Source organism: Rhizophagus irregularis, chromosome 14 (assembly GCF_026210795.1).
Source record: "Rhizophagus irregularis chromosome 14, complete sequence".
NCBI classification, from domain to species: domain Eukaryota; kingdom Fungi; phylum Glomeromycota; class Glomeromycetes; order Glomerales; family Glomeraceae; genus Rhizophagus; species Rhizophagus irregularis.
The window spans coordinates 628,044-650,108 of NC_089442.1; the positions used below are offsets into that span (position 1 = coordinate 628,044).

At 26.8% G+C, this 22,065-nt stretch overlaps 6 protein-coding genes across 6 annotated transcripts; 1 reads left to right on the top strand and 5 right to left on the bottom strand.

Annotated features, from left to right (window-relative positions):
- Positions 1-1,175: 1,175 nt before the first annotated feature.
- OCT59_005844 (uncharacterized protein) lies at positions 1,176-1,658 on the bottom strand (the record flags this gene model as incomplete). Its single annotated transcript, XM_025329337.2, has 1 exon — positions 1,176-1,658. The coding sequence occupies one exon, from the start codon at positions 1,656-1,658 to the stop codon at positions 1,176-1,178; it is 483 nt and encodes a 160-aa protein (XP_025172325.1).
- A 1,099-nt stretch (positions 1,659-2,757) lies between these two features.
- On the bottom strand, positions 2,758-3,479 carry OCT59_005845 (uncharacterized protein; the record flags this gene model as incomplete). Its single annotated transcript, XM_066140876.1, has 4 exons — positions 2,758-2,978; positions 3,070-3,223; positions 3,332-3,383; positions 3,469-3,479. The coding sequence occupies 4 exons, from the start codon at positions 3,477-3,479 to the stop codon at positions 2,758-2,760; spliced, it is 438 nt and encodes a 145-aa protein (XP_065997721.1).
- Positions 3,480-3,645: 166 nt separating this feature from the next.
- Positions 3,646-5,980, bottom strand: OCT59_005846 (uncharacterized protein; the record flags this gene model as incomplete). The annotated part of the gene is made up of 6 exons (XM_066140877.1): positions 3,646-3,656; positions 3,994-4,032; positions 4,287-4,292; positions 4,567-4,650; positions 4,718-5,432; positions 5,510-5,980. The coding sequence occupies 6 exons, from the start codon at positions 5,978-5,980 to the stop codon at positions 3,646-3,648; spliced, it is 1,326 nt and encodes a 441-aa protein (XP_065997722.1).
- A 416-nt stretch (positions 5,981-6,396) lies between these two features.
- Positions 6,397-7,148, bottom strand: OCT59_005847 (uncharacterized protein; the record flags this gene model as incomplete). The annotated part of the gene is made up of 3 exons (XM_066140878.1): positions 6,397-6,456; positions 6,670-6,715; positions 6,991-7,148. The coding sequence occupies 3 exons, from the start codon at positions 7,146-7,148 to the stop codon at positions 6,397-6,399; spliced, it is 264 nt and encodes an 87-aa protein (XP_065997723.1).
- A 2,594-nt stretch (positions 7,149-9,742) lies between these two features.
- OCT59_005848 (uncharacterized protein) lies at positions 9,743-11,809 on the top strand (the record flags this gene model as incomplete). The annotated part of the gene is made up of 7 exons (XM_066140879.1): positions 9,743-9,787; positions 9,938-9,960; positions 10,434-10,447; positions 10,591-10,944; positions 11,035-11,129; positions 11,207-11,546; positions 11,628-11,809. The coding sequence occupies 7 exons, from the start codon at positions 9,743-9,745 to the stop codon at positions 11,807-11,809; spliced, it is 1,053 nt and encodes a 350-aa protein (XP_065997724.1).
- Positions 11,810-17,454: 5,645 nt separating this feature from the next.
- OCT59_005849 (uncharacterized protein) lies at positions 17,455-20,305 on the bottom strand (the record flags this gene model as incomplete). Its single annotated transcript, XM_066140881.1, has 7 exons — positions 17,455-17,711; positions 17,874-18,318; positions 18,386-18,471; positions 18,730-18,889; positions 18,964-19,461; positions 19,533-20,003; positions 20,075-20,305. 7 exons carry the CDS (start codon positions 20,303-20,305, stop codon positions 17,455-17,457), a joined length of 2,148 nt encoding a protein of 715 aa, XP_065997725.1.
- Between the last annotated feature and the right edge of the window lie 1,760 nt (positions 20,306-22,065).

Genomic DNA, 22,065 nt, shown 5'->3' on the forward strand with positions numbered 1-22,065 from the left:
ACGGATGACGAATCCATCCGGATCGTAACACTACGGCCTCTTACTTAGTCCAAAGTATATAAAATTTCTCTCTCTAAATGCACACCATTTCTAAATGCACATTTTTTCAAATTTTCATTATGGACCCGGGGGTACAGTTGACTGTGTATGTATATTTTTTTATCACTTACTTTATTTAGTTATATTCCATATTTTTAAATATTTTTTGTTTATATAACTTCTTAAATATTTTATTTATATTAAATTTCCGCGCAAACTAAAGCTGTTAAAACTATCTTGCCTTTTTCGAATTTACCCTAGCATTTAGTTTTATTTTTATTTTGGACAGGAAAAGCCGTAGAAAAGAAAGTATTAGAAATATTATTAAATATAACTATAAAACTGTAAACGATTGTAGATATGGCAGACAAAATCAGCATTTAATCTAGCATTTTGCGAAAAATGACTTTAATTTTGAACTTTTGAAAAGCCTCAAGAATTTTTTTTTTTTTGCGGTTAAAGAGTACAGATTACGAATTTCTATATTATTGTCGTTGTGTGATTTTTTTTTTATTTTACATTATAAAATAATTATTTGTTAAATTCTAATTTATACTTACGGTTAAAATGGTGTTTGACTATGTTTTTTCAAAAGTTATCATATTGGGCCTTGAACAAAAATTTTCAAAATTATGGGTAAAATGTGGTTTAGTGCCATGCTTAGAAGGCATCCAATGACTTTTTATTGAACTAATAAGTAAGAGGGTGCACTTAGAGAAAAATTATATAATGCATGCACTTAAAGTGAGCGCGCTTAGAATACATATATTTTGCTATTATAAATTCTTGTAACAACTCTTTCTAGTGATAACGACAATCAAATTTATTTAATTAAGATACAGTATATTATTCAAATTTTTTTTTTTTTAAAACAGTAACGCGTTTATTAATTATGAACAAATGATTACATAATATAATATAACACCTAGAAGAAAGTAGACAGACAATCATACTAACCTCTATAACTGAGTTCAATCTCAATAAATCTAATGTAAAAGAGCACTACTAATCTAAAAAAATTATTTTCTAAATTTTTTTTTTGATTTTTTAATATTTTCCTATGTTTTCTGTATTTTCTAAACATTTCATTAAACAAAAACTAAAAACAAACTACCACGATATTATTATTCAAAACTTTAACCTTGGAAGTTATTATATTCGGGTTGTTGATAATATTGCAAATTATCCGTATTAACAATAATTTCAAATCCAGGAATTTCGAATTTATAATGATTTACTTGTGGCTGAGAGGAATCGAAAGTCGTCGAATTTGGTAAGCAAACAAAATGATTTGAAGCTGGTTGTCCACCTTGGATGTTATTATATCCAAGTTGTTGATGATATTGCAAATTATCCGTATTCATGTTATTTACAGGATTTATGTGGCTATTACTAACGAAATTTTCGTTAATATAGTTTTGATTTTGATTTACTAATTGTGTTGCAACTGGAGAGTAAGAATTCACATAAGATTGATGTTGCGTATTCAAATTGTTTAAATTCATAACTTGGTTAGACTTTGGTATAACAATAATTTCAAATCCAGGAATTTCGAATTTATAAATCGTCGAATTTGGTAAGTTAACAATATGACTAGAAAAATTTAGATTTTGATCCATTTTGAAAGATTTATTTTAATATTTGGATTGGTTCACTTCTCGTAAGAAAGGAATTATCTTTTTTTTTAAAAAAAAATCAAATTCGCTTTTTTTTTTGAGTTATTTATAAACTTTTTTTAGGTCTTCTTTTTAGAATCTTTTCTACATAGAAAAAGGTTGGTATTTGTATTTTAAAGTATAGAATCAAATCTTTCCGTGGCCAGGTAGTGGAACGACCGCAACGCCACAGCCACAATAAGAATATTTAAAAAATAACTCATTCAATACTTTATTAAATTAATAAAATACTGTCTTTAAAGAAAATAATTTGTAATATATTATTGTAAAAAATTCAGATTACTTCATAAAATACTTGATAAAAATTTATAATGTTGCACTATTGCTATAAGCCTTATTTTAGATAATTGATTGGTTTGTTAACAAATTGCACAATTGCCTAATGCATAATAATCTGCAAGTGGGCGATGTAGCTTATTATTAAAAAAAAGTGATTCTAATTATTAAAATATCTCTGTAATTATTTAACAACGTCATTTTGCAGATTTTAACAATAAGGATGAGTAGCGTAACCTAACACAGTTAAGTGGATTTTTTTTTAACAATTAGCAAATCTAACACAGGTTAAGTGGATTTTTTTTAACAATTAGCAAATAAACAAACTTAAGCCATATCCGGCAGTTAATTATTGTTAAAAAAAGTGTACGAATATTGGCGGAAAAAATGCACTAGAGATGGATAACCCGAAATATATTATGTAGTGATATAAGAAGAAATATAAAGATAGAGAAAGAATGTTTTGGTAAGAGCCTCACAGTTGTATCTAATATATCTAATATATAGTGCACTAAAAGTAGTTTTATATAATGTAATCGATGTATTCGTCTTTTTAGTTCCTTATTTTACGATCAATAAAGCGTTAAGTTATATATATATATTTTTTTTTAATAATGAAATTGCAATCTTCAAATTTTTCAAACTTATTTTCTGCGTATAAAAACAAGTAAATATTAAGAACCTTGTAAATTTTATTTCCTAATCTAATATAAGACGATGTTATTACGGTAAAATACTTTTGATATATGCGAAAGTATTGTCTATATTAAAAAACATTAAAAATTTCATTAATATCGAAGGTATTTTCCTTCTCAGCTACCACAACGTACACTCTTCCAAATGAATCTGTATTCTCTTGGTGATACGCTCTTTTTAGTGCTGACGTAATGTTAACGATTATTTGGTGATCGTCGAAGCGAAAAATGGAATATAACTTATTTTGACCACTAGTGGGTAAAAGGAAACAGTTTCTAGAGCTACGAATGACTGATCAAAGAAAAGTTATACATATATACAAAAAAAAAAAATTAGAGATCCGATAGAATATAGAGTTGTTCTTACAATAATTTATACATACTAGTTATAACCGTGAATTTCTGAATACTCCTTTGCCGAAGCCTTTTCTTATCCCATTCAACAATAAGTAATGGTGAACCTCTAAATTTTGAAGCCCACTCGAAAATAAATTTTTTTGTGTCCGTATTGAAATTTTTTAGTTTGTCTGTCATGTTCTGATCGCTAGGGCAAACAATGTTATTATTAGTTTATTTATTATGGATAAGAGATCAAATTTGATAAAAAAAAAAAAATTTTTTTTTTTTATCAAATTTGAAAATTACCTTATTTATATAATAAAAATTTTGCAGGCCTTTCTTCCTGCACGCATGATCCCTTAAATTTTTAACAATTACAACAATTAGAGATGTAACCTATTGTTTAATCTTATAAACAGAAATGGTAGGTATAGTGAACTCACTTAATAGTCATTTTAATAACACGTTCATTTTTCAATAACCGTTAGTACTTAATGACTAGGAGTTCGGTTATGAAACCTGGTTTAATTATTAACTACAAACTCGTAACTAACTAGTTTTAGCTAACTTCATCGGGTTGAGCATAAACCGGTTTAAAACCAGTTCGGAATAAACCCCTATTAATGCAGCCCTGAATATAGAGATATCACATTAATTAAAACTCATAACTATTGGTTTTAACATATGTGATATCTTTATATTATCACGGTAAGACATAATAACGTGATTGATTTTTAAATGAAACAAGATTTCCTAATAAGGTGAGGAAATCTTGAAATGTCGCGCAAGTATTTACACGAACTGAAATATTGAAAGATTTCCTTCAGATTTCTTTAACAGATATATAATTATTTAAGAAAACCTTCGGTTACACAACTATCTGGAAATGAGTTTCTTTAGCTACCAACTACGTTTAACTTCAAAACTGGAAATTCGCAGCTTGTCGATCTTTAAATTTATAAACTTACTATTTTTTTGAAAATAGCTCGGTTTCTTCGAATTTTCAACTAAAAGTGAATGAAATTAATTTTCGCTCAGTAAAAAATTTTTATTTATTTCTAAATTAACCCAAAGTTGATTGGTCAATTATTGATAATTGCTTTAATTATCATCCTTATAGTGTATCAATATTTATTCCTTGCGAAATCTTGTTTGACCTTAGTCTTTCTTCTAACGGATTGAAAAAATAAATAAATAAATAAATTATAAATATGAAAATATATAGTTACGTGACGGCCATTTATAAAATTTTAAATCATACAGTCATCTATTTTTTTTAAAAAAAAATTAATATTTATTAGTAAGTAATATAATTATAAATAAATATTGTAGTAGGATCCCGAGCTATACATAGAAAGGTCAGGTCCTGGTTATTTGCTTAGAATGAGCCAAAATCATGTAGATCGCTTCCATTTGTGGATAATACCGACCAGCATTACATAGTGCCGGCCCTGAAGAAATGCGTAGAGCTAATAGTAAATGTGTGCCGATCTCCCCCGACCTAAATATATAACTCGGGTCCTATTGTAGTATATTGTTACCTAAACATTCAGAAATTTCAATTATTCTACTTGTGTAACAGGATAATGGATGATTTTGAGTAATGGGAGTAATGAGTTTATTTTCTGTAAAAAAAAATAGGCTATTAACGAATTAAAATATACTATTCTTGAATAGGAATTAATATCTTACCTGGTATGGGTTCGGTTGGAATACATCCATACCATTCAGAAAAATTTCTAAATAGTTCATTAGATGTTGGTCTTTTACCAGAATCAGAATCCCAACATCTTTTCATTAATTCTAGATATTTTTTCTCCAAGTCCTCAAAAATCTTTTGTTTCTTTGTATCATCAAAAATCTTTGGAACTTCAACAAGTTCTGGTCGTAATCCTCGACAAATCTTTAAGGCAAGTTCAAGATCGTGAGGCATATTATTAAAAGCAGGAATTCCAGAAGTCATTTCCCACATAATAATACCAAAAGAATATATATCAGCACCTTTGGTATATGGTTTACCACGTAATACTTCTGGAGCAATATAAGGAAGTACTCCATAAATTACATTTGGCTTAGTAGGTTTGTCAACAGGTTTGCTTAATCCAAAATCACTTATATAAGCAATTAAATTATTTGACAAAAGTAAATTACCACTATGGAGATCACCATGAACCAAATCACAATTATGTAATTTTGAAAGTGATTGTGCTATATAGTATAAATTATAATATTTATCAATTGGGTTGCATCTTTTTACCATTAAATTGGATTTTAAACTACCAAGTTCCATATGTTCCATTACAATCATATAATCTAATGTTTCTGGATCTTGAGTAATTCCATATAATTTAATCGAAACAAGTTCATATTTTTCTGCCGAGTATATAAAATTCATATAATTTTTCCACTAAATTAATAGAAAATAAATATGTTAATTGTACAATATTATTAATAAATAACTTAATCTATAAAGAGATTATTTACCTCATTTAAAAAACCATCATTGATATTTGAAGAATTATTTAAGCTTTTTAATACAATATTATATCCATGTTTTTCATTTTCATTAAGAGGTGACTTAATGTTATCTTTTTTTGCATCTTCATAATCTTCGTCCTTAATTTCATTATAATATCTCTTCCATTGTTTATTTTCTTTATCCCATTTATTGATAAATCCACCTAATAAAACGGCCTTATAAATTATACTAAATCCACCTTTAGCAAGATTTTGTATATTCCTTAAACGATTATATGGAATCCATTCTATAACTTCTAAATGGTTTCTTGCTTTTGATTGAGCGTCTTGTATAAACTTATCTACAAAATTATTTCCACTAGTCCATTTACTGAAATCTTGTCGAAACCGCTCAGAATTGCAACTTCGACACCATTTAACCCCAGTTTCAGGTTGATTACAATCAGAACATAAGATAGTTTCATCAAATTCACTCATGTTCAAAGAAAGAAAGAAAGAGAGTTATTTTAAATGCAACATTCAGCCAATTCGCATAAATGTAATTAATAAAATGAAAATTATAATCAGTAACGATCTGCGATAGTTCAAATTTTTCAAAGTTGAAGCTCAGCGCTAAATGTCCATAAAATATGTATATTGTAAATATATGAATATTAATACAAATAATAAATAGGAGCTTTGTTGGACTTGAATTAGAACGAATCAACTTGAATAGTAATATCTTTGTTCAGGGCTAATTCGAATCTCGACTCGTTAATTTTCTTAACTTATAAAGCGCAGGGCAAAAAATTTTTAACGAGTATAGTGCTGACCAGAATTACAGTACTGTAAATCACGAGATCAATATTCTGACTCGAATCAAATAATCTCGAAAATAAAAAAGATCACCACCATTATATGTTATAACCACTATAACCACTATAACCTTCCAGAATTTTGCGACAGAAATACTCCTAAAATAGAAAAAAAGTCAATTTATTTGAAATAAAAAAAAATACACTGCTATTACAAACTACAAAATTTCATAACGAGAAATTCTTCCAAATATCATAAAAAATTAGATCATTAATAAATAAGAAAAGAAAACTACCATGGCTCCTGAATATCAAACAGGAATATTCAAAAAAAAAATGAAAGTGAAAAGCTAAATATAATATACTACTTACTACTACATACTTAATCGGGTAACAAATCGATGATGCTAATAATATACTAGGAACGGAGCGAAAAAAATAAACCGATTTCGTTGGAGCATCACGTGATAGAGAAATTGATCTTTTCTAAACATATAGTCCTTCGCTTCGCTCCGGACAATTACAAATAAACAACTTAATATTGCGTTCACGTTAATGTTGAGTACTAAGAACCTACTGACGTTCTATTTAAACAGGAGGAAAGCTTTCAAATTAACACCTTTTACGTTGGAAGTATCTTTAATGTCTTTAATGGATAAAAAAATCAACTATTTAACGATCATTATAACCTACTTATTAACGCGATCCAATGTTTCTTCTTGAATATAATCCTTGATAGAATCTCTTAAATTCTTACAACCTTTTAACCATTTCTTTAATTTTTTCTTTATCGATGTAGTTATAATAGTATAAAAATTTAAATTTATTGGAACGCCATTCCTTTGGACCATAATAACTGAACTGACATCTATAACTGCTGTTTAATAATTTCTTATTTTCTCCGGAGCGCGTTAACCATGTATTTGTAAGAAGTATTCAAGCGGATTTAATCTATAAGTAAATGTTCTCTAAATTTAGTAAATAATTGAATAATTTTAATGTTCTCAACGTCTAATGGAATGACGGAAAATAAAAGATTCAAAATATTATCGACAATATAAGGAAGTAAAAATGCAAGAGGATAACAATCACCTAGAATTTAGATCTCGCCCAGGAATTAATTGCGCTAATAAAATTTTGAAAGAGAATACCTTGATTGTAAAAACACTTGATCTTAAAATGGAAATGTAAAATAATTTTACCATAATAAATAATCACCTGGAGTCATTCAGAATAAGTATAAACTTGATTTTACAATCAAATTTCTGAAGTAAATCATCACGCGTTTCTTTCTTTATAATTATTTAAATAGCAAACCCACATACTTCTATTGGATTAATTTTAAATATAATTAACAATTAGAAAAATTTATCACCATGAATTCCCTTTGTGGAATTTGCTCGCTTAAGTTGAAATGGAAAAAATTTCCCGAAAAAGAAAAAAAATGCATTAAAAAACACTGTAAAAAAAATAAAGAACTTACCATATGATATTTTCGATTGTTTACGTAGCGAACAAAGCTAGCACGACTACGAGACGACATTTTTTGTGTAGTATTACATAAAATGGTTTATTTAGTTGTCGGTGATGATAATTCTATTCAGTTTGAGCAATTTTAGTGCCATATAGCGATTATAAAAAAAAATCTACTTTAAATCATTTTATATGTGTGTCTATTCTATTACTCATGAGTGCAATAAACTAACTATTTAATTTATTTTGGCCCCAGAAAAAGCTCATTTTATCATGGAAATATTCTCATTATTATTTCTTTTTTTTTTAAAAAAAAAAAAAGAAAGAAAGAAAAAGAAAAACAAAGCTGTTGCATTTACGGAATGTACGACATCAAAAGTGAGGTAATACGAAACGGGTTGATCTCATGTAACATAGCAATATTTAGTCTGCCATACTGTGCAGATCTGTATATATAGAAATGTTGCTGAAAATTCGTGCACAAAATCCTGGTGCATGAACTATAAAAAAACAATCATATGAAAGAAAATAAACCATAACATTTTTGTATCGATCTCCTTTTTTTGATTTTATTAAAGATAAATGCCGGCACCATAGATTAAGATAGATATGTAAAGTCTATTGAAAGAAACATATAAAAATAATATTTAAAAATTGAAAATATAAGAATTTCGTTTCTTCGAATACCTTACCTTTTTTTTATCATGGTCGTTTATAAAATTTCTAAGCCACACCAATTATCAATTAAGGACAAAAATAAGGCGTTTCCGTTTTCGATCAAAATCACGTGTTAATAATCAACGCACGATCGAAGAAAAAAAATTTATATTTATTTTTGGTTAACTCATTTTCACGTACAAAACGTGTGGATTCCGACGAAAATTTATTATAACCGATCATACAATTTCTATATAATCCACTTTGGTTTGAAATTTTTATTATTATGAGCAGTTACTGAAATTTTTTCTAGCATTGTTTTTTTATCTTGCGATTAATGCTTCGTTTCTTCGATCATACGTAGTTTCATTAGCAGATAAACGTCGTTTACCTGGTATGTTTCCGTTATGAAATAATTTTTTGGTAAACTAACAATTCTCCAATTTTTTATTAATGTAAAATTAATGGAATTTATTTAATAATTAGTTGGCCATCTCAACATTTTCGCTCAGATGTTATATATTTACCACTTCAAAAGTAAGCTCATATCACCGGATAGCAACTGTATTATCTACTAAAATTACTTCAAAAAAAAATGGTATGTATGATTTTATTTTATAATTTACGATATTCAACTTGAATATTTAAAGATTTAAGATTAACTGAAATTTATTGCATATTTATTTAGATCATCACGAAATTGCGCAATAAAATAAAATATATACCGAGTTTAAGACGTAAGTTCAACTGAATTGTACATTATATGTTCTATATTTACGGTAGAAAGATACTAGATGTTAACGTATAACTGGATTTGGCATCATATTATTATTATTGATTGATAATAATATTAATAATACTTGAAAATTTAGAATTAGTATAGACGAGCTTTTTCCGTATCAAATTCTGTTTTAGATTGTAAGACTCATTTTGATGCTCTTTACAGTTACAATATTTTTAATACGAGGTAACTCGTAATGAATACCATTATACTATTCATACAATTTTACTATATCAGCTAATGTTCTACTTTCTTCTATCTATTTAATAGGCTCCAAATGTATAACGTCGATGTCCTCAAATGTTTTTATATATATCTAGTTGTGTGTGCGATCTGAATATGAAGTGAGTGTTAAATTAAATAATTAAGTCTTTGCGCGTGATGGAAATCGATCATTGTGAATCTAAACTAATTATCTTTTAACTTCAACTTGATATTAATCAAATTATTAGTTAAAGCATGGCCATTGATTCTCAATTGTGATAGTGAGGGCTCATTAACATCAGAGACGCAAAGGTAAAGGTTACCCAAGAAATGACAGATGTCGATATTGGTCATATGATTGGGGATCAAGAACATGTACGTTCAATTAATCATTTGGTGAACATTAGCACGTCCTTTTAAAAGTTTCTTTCGTTGATTGTTAATCTATTATAATTAGCGCGTCAATTGATTAAGTTCAGTAATAAGTTTCAAATTATGTAATTTAAATTTTACTTTTTACTAAAGAACCTATGTCTAGGCGAAAGAAAGTTTATATAATGAACATGAAACACTGAGTCGTGTAACCTTTTTCTTATTTTATATACTATATTTTATGTAATTTTTAATTTCTAAAAAAATATTACGTATATGTACGGTACTGTTTTAATCCCCATTTTTACATTTCGATAATATTAAATATGTTCTTTTGATTATAGAATATAGATTATATGTAATATAATATTTTCAGTATGACTGTATGACTTTAGAAATTATCAACTCAATAACTCAATTAATTTATTTATCATTATATATTATGATATCATAAGTTGTCTTGACGTGCTTAAGATTTTTACATAAATAAAAAATGAAAATTTAATATTTCGTTAAACCAAATCAATTTATAATTAACAGTTAGATTAAATGTTGCTCATTTGCCGTCTCAGTTTGAAGATTCTGAAGATAAACATAATTCAGAATTGAATGATGAATAGATATGATTAAAGGACCACAAGTTTATCAGTCACGATTTATCCAGTAGGTATATAAATTCTCTCAAACTTTTTCAAGTTTTCTTAAAACTTCTTGTCTCTAAAAAATAATTTTCTAAAAAATCATTCTCAAAAAAAAAATTATTTTTTTATTCAATTATTTTAAAAACAAAATCATCTCCAAAATAGAAATTGCATTAACGTTAAATTATGTATCACTCGGAAAATCTCGTTCTTTTACGGTTAATATTAATGAAAACAACACTATTAATTATTCTATTGTCCCGCTTCAAGACCTCAAAATTGGACAGCTCAGGTATCTTATCTGGAATCAGAATAAAGTAACATTACAACTCGATGACTATGACCTTATGAAACTTTGGAAGATCGACATCTCTAAGTTTAAACCAGATTCTATTGAAGAACAAATTAAAAAAGAAGAAGTCGAAGAGTTGAATCCTTTCAACTATCTTTCGAATTATTTTTCAGATCAAGCTGCAGCTGATAAAAGTATCATCATCGTGCAAGTGCCTGCCACCACTGGTAAGTGTCTCGAATTTGATCTGATCTTTTTTTTTTGTGTTAAAGCTTCTCTTTCGCGAGATATTATTACAAAAAGTATTATGTCTCTAGTTAATTTAGCTGAGGCTTATTTGGAAAACGTTCACGAGACCTACGATTGGCTAAAATCTTTGCGTCGTAGTTCCAATAAAATTGCGACGCGTAAGGTATGCTTTTTTTGTTTTCAACCTGTTGTATGTTTTCTCTATTTTCTGACTGCATACTAATTTATGTATACTACCAGTTAGTGGATACGTATGATGCCAACTTTCCTTTGGAGGGTCGAGATGAATCAATAAAAATATTATTTAAGGGTAGCAAAGGGCGAAATGGAATATGCAAAATATTTGAAAAACGTAAATCAAGAGATAGTAACCTCCATCCTATCCCCATTTTGGCCAATGGACCGGGCACAGTCAAAAGCCGACTTCTTCAAGAATTGCCGACTTTATTACGTGAGCAAGCTAAAAATTATACGACTGACAGTGAACTTCTGAAAATGTCAACAATCAAATGTACGCCATTAATGTTACCTTTGGCAATGATACTCCTGCATCAGAAGAAGACGTTTATATTGGTCAAGCGTCAGTTGCGCTGCGTTTAATCTATGAGTACTTTTTCTCTGGAACTATGAATTACGGACATGGATCATGGAAAAAAATCAGAAATTACGAATGCAATTGATGTTATTCTTAAAGATGTTAACAAGGATAGGGATGAATATAATAAAATTAAATTTTTCGTTCTTGGCATTGACGAACTAAATGCTTTGTACAGTTTGTATGATAAGAATTTGGATCCAGTACGAAATCAAGTCAATTTAATTGTAAATGCCATTGGGGGATAAATTGCTCTGGTAAAAATGTATTTCATGTATCGGTCTTTGGCTGAGACGATACAGTAGTGTTTTGATCCGGATAAAATCTTAAATATTTTAAATGAGATTATTGCCGAAAAAAGATTGTAAATCTCAGCTCTGAATAGACTATAATTTCGACCAGAATATTTAATATATTATGAATCAAAAAATTGGTAATTCTGATAGTTCCATCCTGAATTAACCGAAACGGATACCGGATAAAAACCGGATAAAACCGCTTCGGATCCAAACACTACGATACAGGGTTCTTTGGAACAAATGTTTAGAGAATCAACGTATTTACCCTTACCACTTCTGAATGAGGAGAAGTGACCAAACATATAAAATATACTCTTTAAATAAGACGTTATTTGATTTATTTTCTTCGGAATCTACGGAAAAAGAATTTGCGAAAGTTAATGCAAGCTGTTCGGCAAGACTTACTAAAGAACTGAAAATAATAATCACCTAAATCTCGCCCGGGAATGTTACGCTATTAAAATTTCTTGATTGTACACGAAAACACTTGATCTTAAAATTGGATGAACCCTCAAACGTAAAAATAATTTTTACCATCATAAATAATTACGCCTAATTAATCATTTGGTGAACATTAGCACGTCCTTTTAAAAAGTTTGTTTCGTTGATTGTTAATCTACCATGATTGACGCGTCATCTTGATACAGATGTAAGTTGTATTTAATATTACGTTTATATAATGAACTTGATCTATTGATAGATCTTATGTATAAAACTGAAAAAAGATGTTAAACTAATTAGTAAGAAAATCACCTCCAAGAATTGAACTTGGACACAAAAATTGTGGAACCAACGGTGATGGATAATGTTGAGTTGATAAGTTATTAAGGAAAGATCTCAACAAAGGAATGAAATAAAGGGTATCACATGTGAAGAATGAAATCACATGAGATAGATCAAATGATCAAGAAAGGTAAATTTTACAAGACAAAGGATCTCTCTGACACCAATTAGCGCGGTGCAATGCTTCATGGGCGATGCAAACGATCCCCTTATAAAATTTATCTATCTATGAATGGTCAAATGATCAAGAAAGGGTAAATTTTTACAAGACAAAGGATCTCTCTGACACCAATCAGCGCGGTGCAATGCTTCATGGGCGATGCAAATGATCCCCTTGTAAAAATTATCTATCTAAGAATGGTCAAGTATTCCCGAGTTGACCAAAGGGTAAAGATTACGTCTCCATGCTATATTTGGTAAGCAATGGACCTAGCTACGTAATATAAGATTATTGAAAAAGAAAAAAAGAAAAAAAAAATAACTAAGCTATTGGGAAATTATATTATTTAATAAATAGGTTAATTTATAAAGCAAAGAATAAAAAAAGAGGAAAATATAAATTATGTGATTAATAAAATAAAGTAAATGGAGAAGAATTGATGATAAGGTAGATAAGATATAAAGAATAATTAATAATGATATATACAATAATAAATTTTTGAAAGAGAGAAATAGATTACAGAGATATAAAGGAAGAAAAGGGAGATGTTTAAGAATAAAAATAAGTGTTGTAATTGTGAATTTCAATGAAATAAGCATTAAGACAATTGTGTAATTGAGAAGATTGGTATTTATTAGAAGAAATATAAAAAGAATGTAAAAGATTACGGAGATTAATGGTAGATAATTAAAGGTTTCAATAGGTTGAGGATGAAGATAATGGTAGCATTTGTTGATTGGAATTTCATTGAAAATTGTAGAGATAATATTTGGACACAATTCGTATGACATTTTGACAGTTTTAAGATTGATATTTGATATTTGAATAAAATTTTGATATTTGAAAAATAATATTGGTTGAAAATAAGTATTTGAAAAGAAATTTGAATTTTTTCTTGAGGGAGTTAAGGGTATATATATACCTTTAAAAACATTTAATCATAAAAAAATAGATTATCATATATGAGTCACATTTGTTACAATATGAATTAACTAGTAAAATGATTAATAATATATGGCTTATAATATGTAGTCAATATGATTTATCCCCTATAAATAAGTAGCACTGATGTATTTACTTATACATAAACTTTATATGATGTAAAACTATATAAATATTTTGCAGTAAAAAATTAGTATATTGGTAAAATATGTATTTAGTTATTATATTGTAGATAGAAAAAATTCTTATGTGTAATATTTATATTTATAAAGATGAGTCACATTTGTCACATCAATTGATTGAACTTGAAACTTGTACTGTAATATGCAGCCACATTATTAAGTTTTTTCTATAAAGTGAATTAATATTGGTAAAGGATAGATATTGCTGTATTTACTATACTTTTGCTTGGGACAGTTAGCTACAAGTAATTTTGAACGATGTAATTATCACCACAAAAGCTTTTCCAGCAATTAGATATAATGACACAGATTTATACATTACAGATAATAGAGGTATCGAATGTATTATTTGATCGTGATATAGCTTATTGATCAGATAAATGGATAGACTATATAGTATACGTTATTTATTATTTATAATATCGGAAAATACATTTTATTGATTCATATTAAAAGTAACTGAATATTACAATTATTTTTTAATAGTCTAGACAATAATAATATTATAAATATTATAGTACGCGGGCAATATCACATGGGATTAATGGATGATCGGCTATAAATTTTACCAACCATGTTAGTCAAATTTTTATTATCACAGGTATAATTGATGTTGTATATACATTCAAGCTTTATAGTATAGCTTTATCAAAATTTCTTCAGAAATGTGAGATTGACACAATAACAATTAAAAAAAATTAATAAACGAGGAACTTCTTTAATAAAGCCATACTGTATTTTCAATAATGAGACTGTTTTTTATAATATTATATTAATAAAATGAACAATTTAAAAATAAATAATTGAAAAATTAGTAGATATCGACATATTACATGAAACAACTGAGATATCATGACAAGATCAGTTACATCTGTGATTTATATTATAGATTTTATGTTCGCCAAAAAGATGAGACAGTATCCGCAATTATCATAATTTGATAAAAAAAAAAAAGATCATTATCTTTAACTTTGAACTTCGAAGAACAGAAATCGTATTAGCGTTAGGTTTAAATATGTATAAAATATAAATTATCATTTATTTTATAATTAATAAAATTTCTACATTTCCGTTTTATATCATATAACTATTTAATTCTTGTTCCCTATAACCAGGATTCAAATCAGATCCTTCTAGCTGTTGAAAATGACCAATAAACTATTCATCCACAAGCTTGTTATACTTCTCGATTACTTCGTTTTTTTATTTATTTTAAAATAGCAACGCGTTTATTAATTAAGAACAATAATTAAATTGATTACCTAATTTTCTAAACACCTAGAAAATATAAATAAATAATTTACATTATAATATTCTCTATAACTAAGTTCAATCTAAAAGCTACTAAAAAAAAAATTATATAATCTATTCTAACTCTAAACTAAAATTATAAAATTTTAACTACCATACTCCAATTGTTCTTTATCGAACTTCCTTCAACAATTTGACCTATCATTTTATCTTTCGTTACTAATTTAATATTTTTTGAAATTTTATTTGAATTTTTATCATTTTCATTTATTTTTCTATTTTTTATTCTGTTTTTCACCATCTCGCCCTCATCTTCTTTGCTAGTTATTTTCCTCTTTTTTAAATCTTTTTTTCCCTACACCTCGTTCATTTCTATTTCGGCAACTGATTCACATCATATCCTTGATCGAATTTTATCGTAACAAAAACTCCATAAATTTTCTATCACTTTCTTATAGTCTTTCTTATTCGAAATTCTATTATTATATATTCCCCTTAATAATTCCCATTCTCTGTTCTTTCCGGACAAAACTAAAGATGGTTGCTCTAAAACTCGAATACTTAATAGTTATTCGGCACGATATTGGGTAAATCAAGTTTGATTGGTTGATCCGGGCTCCGCAGGAGCCCGAGATCAACTGATCAAATTTGATTCCCAATATAACAAGCTACTTTTAGGTAGCGTTAGTTATTCGGTTCGAAGTGCCGAATAAGTGATTTATCCGGTATCTCGTGATTTGATATTGCCCGATACACGAATTTTTGCCTGATACACGATTTTTTTGCCTGATACACGATTTTTTGCCTGATACACGATTTATTATAACCATTTTTAATTATAAAAAATCACGTGATACCGGATAATTCTTGATTACTTAATTCATTTACAAAAGGATCATCCAAAATATGATGGTATTTCTAGCCGTAGTACGGCAGTATCGCAATTATTTCATGCACAGTATGTATATGACGTCATCATAAGACTTTTTTATTATATTTGGGTCCTCTATTTTACTATTTAGCTCTTAAAAACTTTAATAAAGATACTAAAATATATAAGAATCATTGATTTAAGTTCTTTTTTTTAATAATAGGTTTTTTTTAAAAATGACAATTGCTAGTATATTTACATTTTATTAAGCAAGTTTTTCTTCATTTGATTATTCAATTACAAACTAATTTTATTTATGTAAAAAATAATTACATTTACAAAATGCAATGATATTAAAAAAAATAATAATATCAACTGTATAAATATTTAATATTAGGCATAAATCTATATAAAATGTAGAGTTTAAGATCAAATTATATAAAACACTGGTACATGACCGGTGTTTGATATTTAAAATATGAATTTTCACAATGTGCTACACCTTTTATTTTTCACAAATTGTAAATACATTGTAATTTGTAATTTGTATTTGGCGCCGATGTGTAGAACATTGTTTTGTTTGATAACCTATAAAATGACTTATAATTCAATGAAATAAATAATAATATACAGTAAGTAAATATAACATATTTTCTAAAATAGTAACATCCATTGAGGTATTTTAAATATAATCATTGTATTTTGGAAGTTCTTTTGTAAATGGATTGAGTAATGAGTAACAGTTGGTTTTCTTAATTTCCTCATCATCATAAAACTAGTTGGACAAATAGTATTATTTGGATGTATGTATATATTGCTAAAATATATTATGAACGCAATTTTGCAAAAGATTGTCTTCCAATTGCAATATAATATATAATTATACCAAAATCATACATATAAAGTTATAAACTGTTTCTTAGTAAGTATATTAATGAAAGTAATTTTCTATACTACTAATAATATAGAACAACAAATAAATAAAAAAATTATAACTTTATATTACTGGTATAATGATGAGAAATATAATTTTATAATAATAATAATAATGTTTAATTTTTATTTTCAAAACATAATAATAAACAGAATTTTAAACTTCATTTTAAAAAGAAAATAAAAATAAAAATAAAAATAAAAATAAAAATAAAAATAATGAATATGTTAAATATTATACATCAAATGTTATTATACCAACATTAAATAACCCTATAAAAAATTTCCGAATATTTTCATTATTTCTCTATGACTTTCATAAAAATTCCGTGAAAATGGTACATTTACGGAAAAAACAGAAATATAAGATTTTTTACAAGGTAGAGTATAGTAATTACTTTCTACAAATTTTAATTTTAATTATTTGACTAAAACAATAAAAATAATAATAGTAATTTATAATAGCTTTAGTTCAATCATTAATCATACAGTCTAAACAATCAGTATCATTTGAAAGATCTTTTGTAAATGGATTGAGTAATCGAGAAGTATAACAAGCTTGTGGATGAATTGATTGACTATTTCCAGTAAATAAAAAATGTGTTTTTCTATATTCTTCTGCTTCTTTAATTTGCTTTTTAATTTCATCACCATCATCATCATAATCATCCTCAGGGAAAGAATCGACCAATTTTTTTATTTCAATAGCACTTGGTCTCTTATCTGGATCTGGATCCCAACAATTTTTCATTAAATCAATATAAAATTTTGGCGCTTCTTGTTCATTTATTTCAGGTCTTATTTTATTACATATTTTTAATGCTAAAACACTATCATGAGCACAATTGGCAAAAGGTTGTCTTCCAGTTGCAATATAATACATAATCATACCAAAACTGTATACATCTGCTGCTTGAGTATAGGGCTTTCCTCTTAATACTTCAGGAGCTACAAATGGCATAACTCCATAAATTTTTGTTTTGTCTATATTACTAACTTCTCCACATAATCCCATATCTGAAATATATATATTACTAGAAGAATTTCCAGAGCCATCATAAGAGTTAAGAATAAATGATATCAATATATTTCCTGTATGGAAATCACGATGAACTACTTCATTTTCATGAATTTTTTTAAGACCTTTAACAATATCTCTTAGTAAAGACAATTTTCCAACCCAATTATAATTCCTGATGATATTATTATTGTAATTATCAAGATTTCCACCATTTGCATATTCAAGTACAATAATATAGTTATTTGTATCTGGATTTTGGGATATTCCACATATTCTGAGAATTCCATTATCAATACTAATAGAGTATGCATTAATCTATCAAAAAGTAAAAACAATCATTATTGAGAAGTGTTTAATGAAGTCTAAAAAATAAATTTCATACCTCATTTAAAAATTCGTTAGTAATATTTTGTGAATTATGTAAGCATTTTAAAGCAACTTCTTTATTAGGTGTAGTTCTCTTTAATTCTATTTTAGAATTTAATGGACCATCTTTCCATATTGCTGAATAGACTGTACCAAATCCACCTTTACCTATTTCTTTAATATTATTAAACTGGTCATATGGTATCCATTCAACAATTATATCATAATAACTGTTAATTTTTAGTTGCGTTTTTTGAATAAAATTGTCAATTTTTTCATTTCCACTAGTCCAATTTACAAAATTTTGTTTTAAACTATTTATTTGACATGGTTTACACCATTTAACCTGCCGTATGTTACTTTTATATATTTCTGTATGATATATTTCACCACAGTTTTTGCAATAATGGCCATCTTTAAATACAATAATATATTCACTTGTATTTGGATTTTGGGATATTCCATATATTTTAGGAATATCACATATATGATATTTTCCTTTAATAGAATATGCTTTAGCCTGTTAAATATAAAAGTCATTGTAAATAAAGTGCTTTTAAGGATTAAATTATAAAAAATTAGAAGTTTCAATACCTCATTCAAAAAGTCATTAATAGCACTTTGTGAATTATTCGAGTATTTTAAAATAACTTCTTTATTAGGTTGTCTTTCATACTTATACTTTTCTCCATGGTAATTATAACGATAAAAGTAATTATATTCTAATGGACCATCTTTCCATATTGCCAAATATATTCTAGCAAAATTATCTTTGCTTATTTCTTTAATAATATTAAACTGATCATAAGGTATCCATTCTACAATTATATCTCTCACACTTTCAATTTTTAATTGCATTTCTTGAATGAATTCATCAATTTTTTCATTACCACTAGTCCAGTTAGCAAAATTTTGTATTAAATGACATGGTTTACACCATCGATAATATGTATTTGTGTATATTTCACCACAATTTTCACAAAAACTATCAAGAACTATAATATAATCTTTTGTATCTGGATTTTGGGATATTCCATATATTTTAAGAGTATTATTTAAACCAAAACTATCTTTAATGGAATATGTTTTAGCCTGTTAAATAAAAAAGTTGTTATAATAAAATGCTTTTAAGAATTAAATTACAAAAATTGGGAGTTACATACCTCATTTAGCAAGTCACTAATAACATTTTGAGAATTATTCAAGCATTTTAAAGTGACTTCTTTATTAGGTTTTCTTTTATGCTTACACTTTTCTTCATCATAATTACATTCTAATGGACCAACTTTCCATATTGCCAAATATATTCTAGCAAAATTATCTTTGCTTATTTCTTTGATAATATTAAACTGGTCATAAGGTATCCATTCTACAATTATATCTCTCACACTTTCAATTTTTAATTGCATTTCTTGAATGAATTCATCAATTTTTTTATTTCCACTATGATTTAGTTCCAAATTATTTATTTGACATGGTCTACACCATTTAGACCATATTTCCATATATATTTCACCACATTCTTTACAACAACTATTTTCAAGTACTATAATATAATTATTTGTAGCTGGATTTTGGGATATCCCATATATTTTAGGAATATGGTTATATTCTTTAATGGAATATGCTTTAGCCTGTTAAATATAAAAGTTGTTATAATAAAGTACTTTTAAGGGTTAAATTACAAAAAATAGAAGTTTCATACCTCATTTGAAAATTCATTAATAACATTTTGTGAATTGATCAAGTATTTTAAAGTAACTTCTTTATTAGGTGTTCTTTTACGTTTCCTTTCTTCTCTATTATATTCTAATAAACCATCCTTCCATATTGCTGTAGCAAAACCATCTTTACTTGTTTTTTTAATATTATCGAACTGGTCATAAGGTATCCATTCAACAATTATATCAAGATGTTTTTCAGTTTTCAATTGCATTTTTTGAATAAAATCATCAATCTTTTCATTTCCACTAGTCCAGTTCGTGAAATTTTTTTTTAAGTTATTTATTGTACATGGTCTACACCATTTATCTGTAATATCTGTACATATTTTACCACAGCTTTTACATATAATATCATCTTGAGATGTAGTGTCCCGCATATGTGGCCCGAAATAGATTCGCATAACATAAATAATTTAGTTAAAGTATTATAAAATTAGCGTAGGACAAATTTTATCATACAAAAAATTAATTCAAAACTCGATTTGACTCGACTTGTGAGGAACACTATTGAGATGACATGATTTAAATTTTTTTTTTTTTAAAAAAAAACAATAATCGGAAGAGAAGGCGTCAAAACAATTACACAAATATTTATTTTTATTTATTTATTTTATGGATAGTCAGGAGAGGAAGTGAGAAACACGATCGATCCGAATTGAAAATCATGTGATAATAATTACATTCAATAAATTATAAATATAATCAACATATGGGCGGATTTGATGATCATGTTGATCATTTTGGCCAAAATCAACGTTAATTTAGCCAAAATGATCGACATTCCGATCATCAAGTGAGCCAAATCCACCCATATTGAATGATACAAATGAAGAAACCTTTTTGAAGTTATAAATATTAGATTTTAGGCTACATTTACAATTTTATTAACAGAAAAAATAAGGATTATATAATAATGTACTTACCTAAATGAAGAGGTTCATATTCTTCATTATAGATTTCTTAACCATTTTTATTTCATTATAACTTAAATATTTATACTTCTCCCATACTATATTGTATATCATCCAGAACAGGATATGAATATATCGAGGGGAAATCTAAAAGGATATTACTAAAGCTTGGATTATATAATATATCAGTTATCTTTTTTCTTAATAAATCAAAAGTCTTCTAACCTTATTCTATTTTGACAAGTACAAATGTACATGCTAAAATGAATATATTTATTGTAATCAAATTGAAAAAATTTATACAATAAATTATTATGCTACAAATTACGGTAATTCACTTGTTATATTAGTAATACTCCTTTGTTGATCACTTTCTGTGCTTCTGCAGTAAATACTATATGAAGCTAGTGCAACTCTGCAGACCAGTTGTGGTAAATAATAACTGTGCAATAGACTCATTGTAAGTATAAATATTGTTTTTTAAAAAAATTGTTGGTTAAATCTTTTTTTTTTCTTTTTTTTTTAAATAGTAACCACTTTATTGAATTATGGATCCAAAAGGGAGCATAATTACATAAAAGTACCTAGAGCTAAGAAGTTAGTTTAAATATTATTATCCGAAAGACTAGTACAGTATATATGTTCATGAATAGTAATGGAATATTAATAATATATGGTAATCACATGGCTATGTCCGGTTTGTCTGCGCGCACCCATGTCATTTAAATTTTGTGCTACATCAAATAAATGATACAACAGATAAAGGTTTATTTATAATTTTCTTTTTTTTTTGCGTTTCCTAATAATATATTTTGTGAATAAAATTGTCATATATGTATTAAGAAAATGAAAAAAATTGGTATATTATTAAATCTTAAGTTCTTCTATACTGAATATTCATAACTATTAATTTTTAACTAATATTATACTTTATATAGTTTTCATAGTATATATTTTACACGCGTTTTGCAGTTATTTATTATAGATTTTTGCTTAATTCATTATTTAATAAATTAATAATGAATAAAGAATAATCTTGGACAGTTGAAACCTTTTACTTT